The 17,407-nt window shown below is 33.2% G+C and overlaps 1 protein-coding gene across 4 annotated transcripts in view; it reads left to right on the top strand.

Annotated features, from left to right (window-relative positions):
- Window positions 1-17,407, top strand: part of Shakb (shaking B) — a 131,034-nt gene that overhangs the window by 103,242 nt on the left and 10,385 nt on the right. For 2 of the 4 annotated variants that reach the window (XM_026645297.2, XM_026645298.2), the window contains exon 2: window positions 5,168-5,953. The exons of the other annotated variants lie outside the window; for them this stretch is intronic. In XM_026645297.2, coding sequence (XP_026501082.1) covers window positions 5,582-5,953 — 372 coding nt within the window. In that variant the 5' untranslated portion in view covers window positions 5,168-5,581. The remainder of the gene's footprint in view (window positions 1-5,167; window positions 5,954-17,407) is intronic. 4 annotated transcript variants of the gene reach the window in all.

The following is a 17,407-nucleotide window of genomic DNA, read 5'->3' as shown; positions in this document are numbered from 1 at the left end:
TACCGATTAAAAATGAGTTGATTCGCATTTAAGCGTTTCTGGATATTCTACCCTAAGGGCTGAAATACACACCAATGTGGTATACAAAGAGGTATTACATTAACGTAACATTTTAAGTTAATTTGTAAATATATTCATATTCTACGCAGGCAAGGCCACGGGTAACAGCTAGTATAAAATAAAAATGTAGATTATATAGAAATAACTATATAATATGTTAAGATTCCACATTGGCAACTATGAAAAAACATTTCTTTATTCATTTCCCGCTCAAAAGTGACATTAACTTTTTAAATAAAAAAGTAATGTCTATGACTAAGCAACATACAGTATAAACATTTTTTAATTAAAAAAGGATAAACTAAGTCCTTTGATATATATTCCCGGTTATCATAAATTGCCAACAAAAATTCCCATTACAAGATGCTTTTATAAAATATATTATTATTAGATTCGACACCCGTTACGCATATCGGTCCCAGCGAAGACTTACCGCCTACTATGAACCGACTCATATTATATCGTAACGATCTTTCTTAAATAAACGAATTACGTATTAATAACGATAAATAAACGGAGTACGTAATTGCCTTAATCGTGTTTTTAAGTTTAGGACTTAACTGTCTATATGATTTTCAAATACTCCATTGTTTTATCAAGCACATGAAAAAATAAATAAAATTTTGATTAAATTTAACAGTGACTGTAAAATTTTACGACCGGTCAGCTACTGAGTAACCAAATTACTTTTGGCAATACCTAATATTATATGACAAGCTGCTCGACTTAGTTCGGCTATATATGATATTCTGTAAAATATGATTTTTGCGAAGATTAAACCGTTTACACAGCGCACGTAACGGAAGCTCACTAAAGGAATGATAATATTCTCCGGTTTTGCAACATTTTTCATTGACACTGCGCCCTTATTGCTCGTATCGTAATGATATATAAGTGTGTGTAATGTCTCTAGTTTTTCTCGATAAATAGCCTTTCTAACATTGAAACATTTTTACAAATCTGACCATTGGTTCCTGAGATTAGCGCGTTCAACCAAACAAACAAACTCTTCAGATTAACAATATTAGAATAGATAAGACAATCTTATTACTTATACTTTAAAATAAATATGCACTAAAATTACAACGTAAATTGCATTAAAACATATATAAAACTTTTGAGAAATGTATGTATCTGAAAGCGATTCTATATTTTTTTCAATATGGCAATTTTAATCATCAAAAATCAAAATCAAAATATACTTTATTCAAGTAGCTTTTCACAAGCACTTTTGAAACGTCATTTACCAAACTATATTAAGTGAAGCTACCACCGATTCGGAATGTCGATTCTACCGAGAAGAACCGGCAAAAAACTCAGTAGTTATTTTTCTCGACATTTAAAAATACAGTCATGTTAGTTAAATACAATTATATATGTGTGTAATATATCCTGCCTGGAAGTCAACAAGCATTAACTCCACGTTTTTTTATCATCTATATAATCTTGTATCGAATAATATGCCTTCTTTACCAATTTTTTCTTTTGTATTTTTTCAAATAATTTGAATTTATGATAAAATTCCGCTACGAGCTAGTGTAAACCGGTTCTACACGAACTATAAACTATATAGTTTAAGTGCCAATAAATTTCTAAACCTTTTTTATAATCATGATGTATAATGACATAAATTACTGATCCAACCTTTAAAATTGTTCTTATTAGGTTTTTTTTTTATTACAAAATTGAACATTAAGATTAACTTTAATAAAAAAAGGTGCATATAGATTTGTACTTATATACGTCCGCGAGAAAGTTCTACGGCGTAATTCAAAATAGCTTTTAATTTCTTGATAGTAATGAGTTACAATAAAATAATATTAATTTTCTTAAATAATAATTATGATTACGATAAATTTAATTCCTTGTTTTTTCAACACTGCTGTAATACTCACTCACACATATAAACAAACGCAACGTAAATTTGTAATAAAACATTGTAAAATAAGGTAAGGTGTATCTTGACGCTTAATATTATGGAAACCAGTGCGCGCGCATCATAAAAAAAAAAAAAAACACTCATCAATTTTTAATAACACGCCAAATGAAATATCACTTCAAACATAAACTTGAAAAATAAGTTTTTACATACGCATCCTTCGTTGAAATAATTTCCCTCGATTAAATTAATGGTGTTAAAAATAATAAAAAAATACTAAATGTCATATAAATACAAACCAACGGAAAATATGTCGAACGCTTCTGACACTTATCTTCATACATAAAACATCAAAGAAACGCGACGGCCGGCGCGGCGCATGCGCAAGTGACTCAAGCATTATCCCCGTAAATAGTTCTAAGAACAGAAACTCACGTAAATTTTTTGATAAATTGCTACTGTCATAATAGTGTAAATCAGAAAACCGCTCGTTCAGAAAATATTGAATTTCAAAGAAAAATCTTCGTTCAATCGACCGAGCGGATACTTGGCAATTGAACCATAACACGTGGGAGTGACTGTGAGCCGTGATGGCCAGTGAATCAGACGTGAGTCTTAACCGATGATTCTGAGCTTATACTCTAGGCTCTGAACTCCACCAACCCGCCTTGGAGCAGCGTGGTGAAGTATGCTCCAAAACCTCCTCTCGAATGGGGAATTCCTTGCCCAGCTGCGGGATATTACCAGGCTGTTACTTTACTAGTTTTACGTGGTTGAATATAGTAAAATCATCGTACAAATTATAACCTATTTAAACAGTTTATACAATGTTTAATTAAACAAGAAAAATATCCAATCGAAATTATGTTGGATTATATTTGTTTATATGCATATTAGAAACACAAACGGTCAAGCATTCAGAGAAGTGCAAGCAGGTGCACGAAAAAATAATAATAGAAAATACAAATTCAAGATACACTAAAGGCATAGAGAACATGTCCGTCAATGGCATTACCAAGCTAGAGATTTAAGATGTCAAGACTCTTTTGACACCCTTCAAACCGAAACAAAAAAACAGAATCTCACGTCAGTCAACTTTCATTCAATCAGTGAAAGGATTAATCTCTTTAAAAATAATTTATTACTAGTACATAATTTATTAAAATGTTAAAAAAAGCGTATCAGATGTCTCCTCTCAGAGTGAGGATCCTGAATTAGAACATGCCATTAGAATCATGTCATCGAAGTCACGCCGCTCTATCGTTTCACCTTCGGATCTTTAAATGGTGTACGAAAGTCAACTGAAACATTTACACTCGACCCGCGCTTATAAATTCCTATAATTACCAACTGACATATTGATAGTACTTCATCTTGTTTCGTTTTATTTACGCAAATGCACTCTGTTGTTAATCGTCTGTTTCGTTATAAAAGTGTTTTAATGAGACACGATCAAAGATTTTTTTTTTAATAAATATTTATGTGATTTTGTGTCATGATTTTTTTTTTATTTGACTTTAATTTTTGTTTAAATATATTTCTTGCGATGATAAAGTAAAAATATCGCGTTTAATTCAACGGGCGCTTTTGAACATTTTGTAAGAGGTTATTAAATGTCAGTCATCGGTTCATAATGTAGATTCTAACGAGGAGGACCGAAAAGAATCTCAATCAGTTTTTTCCATGAATTAAATAAAATAGATATTCATAAAATAAAATTACTAATTTCACGTTTTATCATCTAGCTTATCTTATAATGAGTGATATTTATTTTTCTACACAAAAATTGAATTTATTATTTGAAATACGAGCTTTACGTATAAAACTCTTAAATTTCAACTCATCTTCAAATAAGGTATTATACACAGATTTTGCTACTTCGTTTTTCTAGTGGCTAGGTATCAGGCCGCAAATCTCGGGATCCCGAGTATAAACCCCAGGTCAGGCTAAAAAGTAATAGGGATTTCTATTGTAAAATTCTAAGTAAAAGACCAGAGTCTGGAATTGTGCCTCAAAACTAAACTCTTTCCGGTCGTGTCAGATTTGCCATCAGGTTGTATTATGACAATGGGAGAATATAGAGTGCATCAGTGTTTTGACACACTCGTGTCGCCCTACAATATTATGTCCTGCGTAGTTCACTAGTATCCGTTAAAATTGGTCGCCGTTTCCAAAATCAGTCAGGATGACATTATTAAACAGATTCAAACCACATTTCAGAGCTGAATTATATCTACATAATTTAATATGTAATGAAGCAACAACAGGTCAACAGAAAGTATTTTAATGAATACAAAATCATAGTACTTACATTCAATAAAGTAACTTCCCCGGCAACGGAATTGCATTTCTCGTTAAACATAATTCATACCCATATAAAGTCGGTAGGGCTCCGGTCTATTCAGAAATATAAGCCCTCTCGGAAATATCATGTTGGGGAGCCTCGTTGAAAATATTTTTAACTAGAAATTTTAAGAGACAGTACGTATAACGCGATAAGGTTGGTTTTACTGTAAACTAGTCGAATTAAAACGCGTTAATATTTTTACTTAATTTTGAATTATATTTAAATAACAGGTTTGTCTATACAATGAAAAATCATAGATTTATGGAGATATTATTCCTTAGTTAATAAATTTACTTGGTCATAAGACTTTGTGCAAGCCCGTCTGGGTAAGTAACACCAACTCATTAGATATTCTACCGCCAAACAGCAATACTTCGTAATGCCGTGGCACAAGGGACATAACATCTTTGCCTCCAAGGTTGCTGGCACTTTAGATATAAGTAATGGTTAATATTCTTGCAGCGCAAATGTCTATGGGCATTTCTGTTAACAATTTAAAAATTGTCCAACAATTATAATATTTATTTATATTTGTACTATAATTTCCCTATTTGTGGGTACATATATAAATCATCGCAAAAAATATTAAAATGTCTAAAGAAATTCACATTCGATTAAGCTTAGAATATTTATAATATTGTCATTAATAATAAAAAGGTTTAATTAAAAAGTTTTTATATTATTTAAATGAGGAAAAAACAGAGTCGCAAAAAGTTACAACTTCATAATTTTTAGTAAATTTCCGTCTTCAGACCTTCAGTTTTACATTGCACTCTTTATCTGACTGTTCTGTTTGTAACATCGTCTGCTCCGGAGAATCGGTGACGTTTTATGATACCATTCGTGTATCAATCTACTTAATGATCAAAAATATATTCTAGGTCGTCCAAATTTACAAACCGTAATTCGGGTCCGGTTAACTTAAAACTCTGATGACAATACACCGAACGCCGAGATAGCTGCTCGTAACATGGACACGAGCGGCGAATGATCGCGTCGAAAAACAATAAATTATGAAACGTAGAAAATATGACACGATGGTATCATTTCTAAAGTTCATAAAAATACCAAAAAAAATACACCAGCACAAACGGAGTCTATGATAAAATGACCAACGCTCGTACCACTGCCATTACAAAAAGTGCCTTACCAACAACGAACTGTAAGTGAATTTAAAAAAAAGTTAATTATAAAAATTCTGGTGCTTCGAAACAATAAATAGAGTAGCGGATCAAAATAATGTTAGTGACGGAGAGGGGACAAAGAGTATGTGAGATCCGTCTCAAGCGTTTAAGATGTTAGACGTTTTTCGCGGTTTAAAAAATCTTATAAAGGTGAACTATGTACACATTGACTCGCCAGTGTTCAGGTTACACTACTCCATCACCGTCATCTTGCTGATAGCGTTCAGCTTGATCGTGACTACGAGGCAATACGTGGGGAATCCTATAGACTGTATCCACACCAAAGATATTCCGGAGGACGTGTTGAACACGTATTGCTGGATCCATTCCACGTACACCTTGAAGAGTTTCTTCCACAAGAAGGTCGGCGTGGAGGTGCCGTACCCCGGCATCGGGAACAGCCGAGAGAAAGGGAAGGAAGATATGAGTGACAGGAAGATATACAAGTATTACCAATGGGTCTGCTTCTGCCTATTTTTCCAGGTAAGTTTTAGCCTCATAACTTTTCTAACGCATTCGATAAAATATTTCTTAAATATGTTTCAGATGATTCTCTTTTATTATATGTTATTTTATTTATAACATATGTAATCAAATCAGTTTCAAATCAGAAGTTCAAATGATTTAATTTTTATAAATAATCAATAAATAAATACAGTTATGAAAACAATCACTGAATCAAAAAGTGTTTATAGTAGTTGATAGGACGGTATTAAAGGAATATTTATTGAACTACCGTTTAGTTATAAAATCTCCAGCATAATAAATAAAATATTTCTTTGTGCCTGAAATATTAGACACGTAAAATATACGTCATAGCTTTTGTAAAGGCAGTTCTAACTAAGCACATCCGTTTTTAGTCTTACATATCCTGTACTATTTTTAATCTGGATTACACATCCTCAAGAGACTGAACAGTCATCAGGCAGATTTCCGAATGAATCCACCGTAATGCCGCTCGTAATACCCGACGTACTGGAAGCTATTCAGTCATTTTCCTGAAAAATAATTACATATCTACATAAGCAGAGAATACATTTGAAATTTTATTGAAATATATGAATCATATTTAAGTACGGTCTGTTTGAAATGATACGAAACACAGGATGCATTTTCAAGACTAATGATTAAGCGAAATATTAGTACATTTTGAAGACGGTTAATATCTTAGTAGCCGGATTGCACTCGGACCTTGGACTCACAAGGGTATAATACCATATTATTTCCTCCACTGGTGACAGGGCTCGGTTTCGACTAGAGTCGGGGAAGTGCTGCTATTATTGCCTCCATGCCACGCGATCATAATTTATAAAGTACGTAATCATTTTTATATTGCATCTCATTCAAATATTCCGATTTAATTCACTATAGTTATCGAAGAATTCTCACTATGATTCGGAAGTTATGTTCGGATATCTATCTATTATATAGTTCTTGTTGAGACGATGCGAAATCTGTCTTGGTGTCTTCAATCATACTGGCTCACTCACCTTTCAAACCGGTTAAACTTTGACACACCTTGGTAGAATAATTAGTCTGCACAAAGCCATAATATCGGTTAAAGGAAGCTTTCGGACTATCAGTCAGTTTTTTAAATATATATATATGTTTTCAAGAAATTTTGATAGACACATGGATGTTGCAACGACACAAACAAAAGTTCAATAGTTTATACCTCGACCCGATTAAATTTTTATGAAAGATTTAACGATCCGTAAACATGCTATTCTGGGCCGTTAATGAAAATGGATCGGAATTCGGGGTAATCAAAATATTTCCCTCGGCTACACCTCCGGTACTACTTTTACCAATATGTCAACAATATGTTGCAGCGTGCTGCTCCAAAGTCTGTATTTCTAAAAAATTACATTCAATATATATATCACCTTTTTTCAAATCTAACACAATTCAGACTTAGTCAAATCGTAGACAGATTTATTCAACACACATTATTTTGATTTGCAGTAGCGTCAAATGAAACACTCGAACCCTAAGATAAAGCCATAAAATAAACGAATTAAAAATAAATGGATTTTGGAGCCTGACGTCAATTATAATCCCATCTACCCCATATCCGATTAAAAAAATAACGCCACATTAACAATCAATAAAAATCGACTTAAACGTTTTTTTAAAACAATCAATCTAAAAGCTATACCGTATCTGTTCGTTATTCGAAAAAGCAAGTCTTACAAGGAATATCATATGGAATAATTACATGCGAAACTTAAAGTACATAGTTCCAGAATATAATACTGTTTGGAAAAAAAAATACGACCATAAGTTTAATAATAATTATTTTAATCTCAATAAAAATAATATTCCGAGGATAACACTTATTAATGACTGAATCCACTCGACTCGACGCGGCGACGTCGACCACAACGCTAAATCTCTTTAACTATAAAGATACATCATTAATACGTTGCGCTTAAATACTTTTAATATTTAATCTCATCATACTCGAAGAAATTTCACTTAAAAACACTATGCACAGATATTATTGATTGAAATGTAAAACAAGAAATCTACTTACGAACGCGCTTTCAAGCATGGTTGGTGAACACCCCCCGCGGTGTTCACAAACATAAAACAAAAAAACTACTTGTACAATACTTAAATCACGCAATTAGATATTATCAAATGATGTTAAATTTCTTTGAAAAATATGACATCGAACTTGAGGTGTTCTTGATTTAAAGCTGTTTAAACGATACCCGTAATTCTAAAAATATTCAGAACCAAAAATTAAAAAGTAAAGCGATCAACTTACTGGCCTTATCTTGTTCATTGTCTTTTATATGTACAGTATTCACATTCGTTTTTGGCGCTTATATTCTGATATTCTAAATTTTAGTATTTCCATAAAAGTAACGGCAAGTAAATGCCTGACTGGAACCGAGGCTTGCGTTGCTTAGTTTAATGTTTTTCTGCAGGCAAAGAAGCAAATTAATTAGAAAAATATAAGATTAAGATTAAGTATGAAATTATATGTATGTTTATACATACGTTATAATATAATGTTTTAGTAATAATATCGAAATTTTAAAGTTGAAAACACAACAAAACGTCTTAAATCTTAGAAGTTACAATTATTAATAGTTACTAATATTATACATGCAAAAATAAGTCGTTTTATCTGTCTGTCTGTTTGTTGGTCTTTCACGGGCAAACACTGAACCAAATTCGATGAAATTTGGTATGAAGCCAGCTTGAACTCATCAGTACATTTTAATGTATAGCATCTGGCAACCAACCACTAAAACGAGAGCAAAGCCGCGGATGCAACTAGTTATTATTAATATAAAAAGGCCTCTTCTGTTGAGGAGAAAGTCCTTTTACGACTGGGCACGATGCTTATACCAAATAAACATTATTATTAGATACCAAATTCTTTTGTAAGCTTGTCTGTAATTAAAAAATATCTTTTACTAAATATGTCGAAGTAACCTTAAGAAAAATATTCATATCTACTATTAAAATCCTTTCATAGAACCTTAAATGACAGTTAGTTTAACCGCCATATCAATTTGATAGGCTTCGCACACAAAACCTCAGTCTCTTAATCTGGGTCATCCTGATTAGAGTCTGTTAAGACTTCGTAAATTAATCTTCATTATCAATGTCCTAATTAAATTGCATCGAACTGTGTGTAAGAAGGCGCAAACAAAAAATACCGCAGACAGCAATTAAAATAGTAATCTTGAAGATTCGATTGTGATACAACCTGGCCCATGAAATATAACAGAATTATACACCTAAGGTCCGATAAACAGGTCTGTGAGGAGTCTCTATTTATTTTATATTTAATCAACGTATTGTTAACATTTTCCCCGCGCCTCCAGATTTTGTTTGCATCATGCATTTATTCTAGTATTGAACTATGTGTCAGTCGTTTTCTAAAATATTAAGTAATTTTCGGTATTACTAAATAGATTTCCTACAAACTGTTGCACGAATATTATGAAATCAAGGACACCGATTATTTAAACTCTATATTTTTACTTTACAAACGAATTTTAGCTGAAAGACATCCTGTAATTTTCATCGTGAAAATCTTCCTCATGCACCAACTTACACGTGAAGCAACGTGATGTTTAAGCTCGAAACCTTTTCATAAAGAGAAGAGGGCCATACTCTAGACCTTGGTCGTTTACTTTTCCACTATCTAATATCAAATAACTTAAACCATAATCTATCTTTTTTTTCAACGCCTATAGGCAATAACACTGACTTCTACAGCCAATTGAAACCAGATAAAAAATATTATTTAAAATAAAAACAAGCACAGTTCCTCGAAGGTAAGAAATGGAATGGAATTAAAATCAAATCCTCCACAGCATCATCTGTATAAAATTTGCGTAAAATAAATGACACGACCAATACTTAGCGTTCGACCGGCCGACGCCTTCACATCTTAACAAACAAAAATGCGACCTAATTTTCTGTTTATTCTCTCCATAATGGCTTACAGCTCTTATTTTTAACATCCGAAGCTGTTTCCTGCAATGCTAAAAAGTACACAGACTTATTTACAAACGAGTATTATGTACGTATGCGGTAAGCGTTTTGCTTCCGTTTCCACATTATGATTTTTCAACATTCATTGCTTGAATATTATGCTAAGGAATTGTAACGCGAATATTATCTTATTTTTAAAGCGCTTCCAGTATTTTAAGCTGGATGTGAGCTATAATACACGCGCTTCTTTGCGTTTTTTTGCTCTTAGTATTACCCTAATTCATAAGTCGTTTTGTTTCCAGTTAAATAACGACTATTGTGGGTTTGTTTTCATGAGGCATCTGAATATAATTCAATTCAGCTGATATGGCTTCGTGGTTGCATAAATCGTAGCCGAAAATTGAGGGTTCAAGCCTTCTGATTATAAAATATTTGTAAAAACTTTAAACGGTAACTACAAAATTTTTCTTACTAACATAGCCAAACAGTGAAACATTAACAGTCACTTATCGAGAAAAAAAACGATTTGTTTATTCAGTTTTTTTGCTTTTGCTGTATATTTATTTGAATGATGATTGTTTATACTTGGGGCTTAAACTTTCTTCATACCAAATGTCATCAAATTCAGACAGACAGATGGATGGACAAAGTTACTTTGGCATTAATAATATTAGTATAGATTTACTATAAAAAATAACAAATCTGATGTACGAAACAAGAAGCCATAGACTCTGCTTAAATATGACGCTAATGTTATCCCACATAACATACAACGGACCATCGGTAGCAATTACACCAGTAAATATAATACATTATAATTACAGGCTTTTGTTTAATGACCAAATTCAAAATATTCTTTATTCAAGTAGACTTAGTAATTGAATAAGTAGGCTCAAGAGCCGAGATGGCCCAGTGTTTAGAACGAGTGCATCTTAACCGATGATTTCGGCTTCAAACTCAGGCAAGCACCACTGAATTTTCATGTGCTTAATTTGTGTTTATAATTCATCTCGTGTTCGGCGGTGAAGGTAAACATCGTGAGGAAACCTGCATGTGTCTAATTTCAACGAAATTCTGCCACATGTGTATTCCACCAACCCGCACTGGAGCAGCGTGATGGAATATGCTCCAAACCTTCTCTTCAAAGGTAGAGGAGGCCTTAGCCCAGCAGTGGGAAATTTACAGGCGGTTAATGTATGTATGTAATGTAAGTAGGCTCAAAAAAGCACTTACGAATCGTCATGTTAAAGAATGAATTGAATGTCAAGCTAACAAAGGTCCGGAGAGCTTCTATCGAGAAGAACCGGCAAGAAATTCAGTAGTTACTCTTTGTCATTTTAATCACAGAGTATGTCAATAAATAAAAATAACAGTTGAGAGAAATTTGCGTGCCACATACATTGTGGGTGCACTTCCTGACTGCCCGTAACGTAGTCTGGGTTTGATATTTAATGCTTATCTCGTTACCCAGGTATATCTTCTTTTTCTTCAGACTGCATGCCGCATATTCAAGCCAGATGTTCCGAACCCACTTAAGGGTTCAAAGTCGCAACATCCTAAGGCCTTCGGTGAGGCCTAAATGTTCACTAACATAGACGTCGCCTCTTCCGGATATGATGTGTGCATTTTAATTATTCTCACTGCTACCAGCCACCAGCAGTCATTGACCTGAAAGTTGAGGACATCTTAAGCCCAGAGTAATCTTTAATAGTAATAATTTCCTCGCAATTAGTCCTTGCCAGTCAGTTGTCATATCCAACGATGCAGAATAGACCATTTTTGTTAAAGTTAACCTAACGCCAACAGATGGCGCTTTTCTGACAAAATCTTTTATATAACCATAACACATACTGAGTTGTGTTTATTGCAAGCCCATTCAGGTTGGTATCACCCATTTATATCGCATGATCGTAAGAAGTTGCTCTAATGTTTTGGACTCGGGTGTCCACTCCACACCTTTTTTGTTAAAGGACAATTTGTGTTTTAAAATGTTTATTTATTAAAGAATCATAATATTCAATACCATTAAAACTGCATTAAGAGTTTAGAATACAATGCAGGAGAAACAGTTACGCGAGTGCTGCACTATGAAGTTAGTTTCGAATGTATTAATAAGCGTAAAATTTTCACAAGAAAACGTCCTCGTCTCGTAATACTAAAGTACGTTAAAATAATGGAAGCTCAAGTGGACGAGCTAATATTATGTCCAGACAGTAATGAGCGATCACGGTTTAGTACCTCGCCGCTGTTATTGTAAAACGTCGTATGTAAAAGTTATATAATACATATTAGACGGGAGGAGAAAATTCAAGTGAGCATAAAAACATTTTTTTAATTTATACATATTTATTATTGACGTAGACGTATGTCTCAGGGTGAAAATAGTTCAAGCACAGTAAGATAATTTGGAAGCTAAACTTAAGGTAATGTGATCCCGTACAGTTCACCGGTTCTTATCAAGTGAGGTTACGAGATATCTATTCCAGAACGAGTGGCAGGTTACCGATAACCAAGCGAGTCTTATAATTTGACTGTCTTTGTACTGAAACGGCTAAGCATCTCAAAATTCCAATGTTTACTGTCCAAACGCCGTTGTTCATAAGATTTTGCTATAAAAAATCCCATAAAATGTATATTAAAAAAATAAATACGCACATAATATTTATATCATCTGACCCAATTCACTTCCAAATATACTAAAATAAATCGTCTTGACTAGCATAAGCACTTTTCGATCTAAACGAGGCTTCATAGCTCTCACCGGCGCAGGCGCATTGCTCTAGTTCTGTAAGCATTAGATTTGATAACTTTAGTTTATTGCGGAGTCATATTTTATCTTTATGAGCGTTAGCAGATGAAGTTTGCTCTCAGATAGGCAAAGCCCGGCTTAATGCAAGTCTAAATTTGTACGGGTTACGTGGAAACTATGAATCCATTATCAAAAGAAAAAATATAATATAAAAACTATGTAGCAACGAAATATAAAGTATGAGCGCATCTCACTTACGAATCTCTGTAGTGTTTTCCGGGATTTGAATCTTCAATCGGTGTTTGATTGTGTTTTTGGAGTTATACTTCTTTCGGCGCGATATGAAAAAATAATCTGGGTCAAAACCGTAACGTCAAGTCCTTCGAAATAGACAACTTCACAGCTTATCTTATTTAACAATGTCAGTTGTTTTAGAATAATTTCTAACTTACCATAATAATAATTATGATCTTTTTAAATAAATAAGTACATTTTTATTATTTAATTGTAATTTTACGCCGAGGAAGTTTAACTTCTCATAGTAACACGCACTTTATTTCTTCGTCTTTGAACATTTTCGTACCCCTACATTTAAAACTTTAACATGTCTACTAAGAGTACGCTGTCTTACTACTTACTGGCAAATAGCCATGTCTCAGAATTCCTTCCAAAACATGCAGTTTCTTAAACATATTTCACTTTACCCCAAAGCACGAATTGAATTTGTAAATGAAAATAGTCCCTCAGAGTGAGGAGTTTGGAAATTAGAGGCCTAGAAACTTTATATACCCAATATCATTCAAGAAGGCGTTCTAAATTTAAAAATAAAGTTTGTTTTTTCATAGAAGAAAAGTGTTCTTCTCTTAACCGAAGATCGCGTCCACAAATCCTGATCGGATATGGCCGGACTTACGAGTATTGTGGCAACATGTCTCCAAATATTTTTTCTAACAGAAGACCTTTACCGAGCACTGGTAAATAAGATCTGTTACCTTATTTATTATACATAATTATTAGTACCGTGAAATAAAATATATTTTTAATTTATTAAAAGCCGTCCACTTAACGAGCAACTATCAATAACAAATAACTAACACGTTGTTTTCATAGTTCACATTTACGACCTCAAACCGCTGTAAAGCGATGAAATATTGGCACCTAAGTCACTCGGGTATACTAATGAAGCGTTAAATTCGCTATTTGTTTAAATCGTTGGAAACCAATGTTCGTACTGAAAATATGTTTTCAATGTTAAGTTTAAGTTCGATATTATTAGTAAAACTAACGTTATATGTCGTATGTTGATCATGAGAATATACAATTTGTATATTTTGGTATTCAACGAATATGGAAAGGGAAAATGAAACGGTTTTTTTTATGATATGAAGTATGTCATCGTGTGTTGAAAACACATTACCAGTGCATCTAAAGATATATAAAAAAATCACATCTTGCTCGGTGAGTAATAAAAGCGTGCGGAAATATACATACATTATCTTTTGACAATGTCATGAAAGGAATCGACTTGGATTGAAAAAATTACCCGTGCGTCTAAAAAAAAAGTATTATAAAATCACATCGCCCCCGGTGGGCGCTCGAAAAAAACATCGTATGGGAAATCTAGATTATTTTTTGACAATGACATGACGTATGTCGTCATTGTCAAATATCATATTTTTTTCTCAATGCAACACCGCACCGCACACCGGCACACCGCTGCGCACAACCGCTGCTTCTGATCTCCCTTCAGTCTTGTCAAATTAACGTTCATCAAAAGTGATCATATATGTATAAGAAAAATAAATGAAGAAAAGAATAACAGTAACTGTAAAGTAAAGGCCTCCTTTCCCTTAGAGGAGAAGGTTTGGAGCTTATTCCGCCACGCTGCTCCAATGCGGGTTGGTGGATACACACGTGGTAGAATTTTATTGAAATAAGACACATGCAGGTTTCCTAACGATGTTTTCCTTCACCGCCGAGCATGAGACGAATTATAAACACAAATTAAGCACCTTCAACAAACAAATTCAGTGGTGCTTGCCTCGGTTTGAACCCACAATCATCGGTTAAGATGCACGCGTTCTAACAACTGGGCGTACTCGGCTCTAAAAAATAAAAAAATAAAATTGACATAAATAAAATTGTAAGACGTTAGATTTTGTAGCGATTTAAAAAAGAAGGGGTTTTTAAATTCGATTGTAATTTTTTTATAATATGTTTATTACTTGTGAACGTCGGCATTTATGAATAAATTTATCAATTCTTGTTTTGTTTAGGAGGCTACTTTCCGATTTGCTCCATTTACAATTGAAAATTTACCACCCCGGAGAGTTGAAGGTGGAGATTGACAACATATTTTTTATGGGCTCGAATTTCATTTATTCATAATTTATTTTCTCACAGTACATTTAGTCAGTTCTTTTTTTGATAAAATTAATGTTATATAATACTTTATACTTCGCGTGGTTTCATCTGCGTTAAGCGTTAAGCTGCTTCTCCTTGAAGCATAGCGTGATGTTATGTTGTTTTCATCCTTTCTCAATAAATGACATTCAGAAAACATTATTTAGTCATGATTATCGCAAACGTACCAACAAATTCTTCTAATCTATATTGACTTTATTTATAATTGATGAATATTGTGTAGACAATATAACTATATGTGAAACGAATAAACAAAAACACAAGCTATTATAAATTTCTTAAAAATAATAATCCTAAAAATACTTAGAACACAGCAGACACTCAAACATGTAACCTACACTTGTGTGGAGCACCCTCGCGCCGACGTGATGAAGTTGCCGCAGAGACGTGCGTCGCTTTAAGCGTTTTACAACGAAGTCCTGACAAGTTCCCTTTTCAGTCCTTTATTAGTCCTTTGCTCCTAAAAATGACCTAAATTATAATTATCTGCAGCCGCTAATTTTTAATAATAATACATATCTTATAGTTTATAGTTTCGTCAGATAAAGTATATTATAGCCTTTATATTGATATTCAGTAGCCATGTTACGAATTTTAAAATAATAAATAACGTTCTAAATTTAAATATGTTTGCCAAATACATATTTTATTGCGAATTACGAATAAAATATATATATTTAACGACACATTGCCATTATCATTATTTTCTGTATCCATCTGTGGCTGCCGAGCGATCGTGGGTAGGCGGGCGAGGAGAATTAAAACCACGTGTTTGAAGGTTTTACAATATAACAGTAATACAATCAGCACTTTCGATATTATAATAAAGTAACGACGCTCCACCAGGCACGTCTTGCTTACGCGAAATGCAACTGCATTACACAAAAGAGCCTGAAGTTGCGTCAGAGTGAAGAAACGTCCAACCGCACTATTTCCAATGTTACTGTCAAAAATGTCATTATTACTTTTTTTCGTTTCTTGACACTCTCAAAACACAGTGGCCCGTCATATTTTTTAATTTTTGGTTTAGTTTCAGCCTAATTTTAAAAAGTGAAAGTTAATTAGAAAACATTTCAATTTCCCGTTGTATTAATACTAAAAGTTCTTTTAAAAATGTTAACCACAGGATATATAATGCAGGAACTAATTTTGAGATAAAAAAAAATTGATTTCCTTAAGGTATGTAACAATTTAGTATAAATTTAAATGTAAAGTTATATTCGATGCCTTAAATTTAATGTAACTATTCCTATGGGTACAATTTGCACAAAATTTAGCCGCTGCCAAGCAAAGGTTTAACTCGAAATCATAATGTCGCGGCCATAACTCTCCAACTTAGAATCGTTGGCACGCGTATTTCCGCATACATTATGTATGTTTTATCGATACATATTTAAATAATGATAAATTAATGAAAATTGAATCAAATAACAATAAAGAGCGCTGTTGAACAAAAACTTTTTTTAATTACATCGTCTTAAAATATTTTTTCACAAAATAATTGGCTAAATGCTTCTAATTTAAAAAGTAATCAATATTTTTTTGATTTTAGAACGAAAACAAGAAAATTTAATAATTTAACTTTTTATAGTTATGTATTTTTAATCATAAACACAATATAGTTTTATCAATATGTAAATACAGATTAAAAAAACTATCATCAAATTCGTAGCTGTCATTTGTCATTACTTTTTTGTAAGTGGTTAGGAATTAAGATGAGATCTTTTGATCAATAACAAAATTTTTAGTAAAGACTTTTACGAGCTGAGATGTCCGAGGGGTTAGAAAGTGTGCATATTAACCGATGACTGAGGGTACAAACCCAGGTGAGCACTACTGAATTTCCATGTGCTTAATTTGCGTTAATAATTCATCTCGTGCTCGGTGAAGGAAAACCTGCATGTCTAATATCAATGAAATTCTGGCATATCCACCAACCCATATTAGAGAAACTTTCTCCTCAGCCCAGCACTGCAATATTTACATACTGACTTTTAGTTTTATAAGAACAAGCTTAGTTATACAAAATGTGGTACGTATGCTGTGGTCCGTTGAGAGTTTCCTTCGTTTGGAGCCAAATCTAGGCGTAGAATCAGTTCATGCCTGTAGTAACTGGACGTAGGCAAGGCGCGCCACTGAGCCCGATCATCGGCCCTTCTCATCCACGGTCAACAACAACATACCGTACATACATCATCCGTACACATTAAAATCATAGCAGTGAAACAATATCGGGGCGCCTATTCCACTAACAAACTGTTACTGTCTCGCAATCGAATCGAAAAGTTATCCTTGCTATTCAT

The sequence above is a fragment of the Vanessa tameamea genome, chromosome 5, assembly GCF_037043105.1.
Source record: "Vanessa tameamea isolate UH-Manoa-2023 chromosome 5, ilVanTame1 primary haplotype, whole genome shotgun sequence".
Taxonomy (NCBI): Eukaryota; Metazoa; Arthropoda; class Insecta; order Lepidoptera; family Nymphalidae; genus Vanessa; species Vanessa tameamea.
The sequence above is the reverse complement of the archived record's forward strand: the minus strand, read 5'-3'. Positions and strand labels throughout refer to the sequence as shown.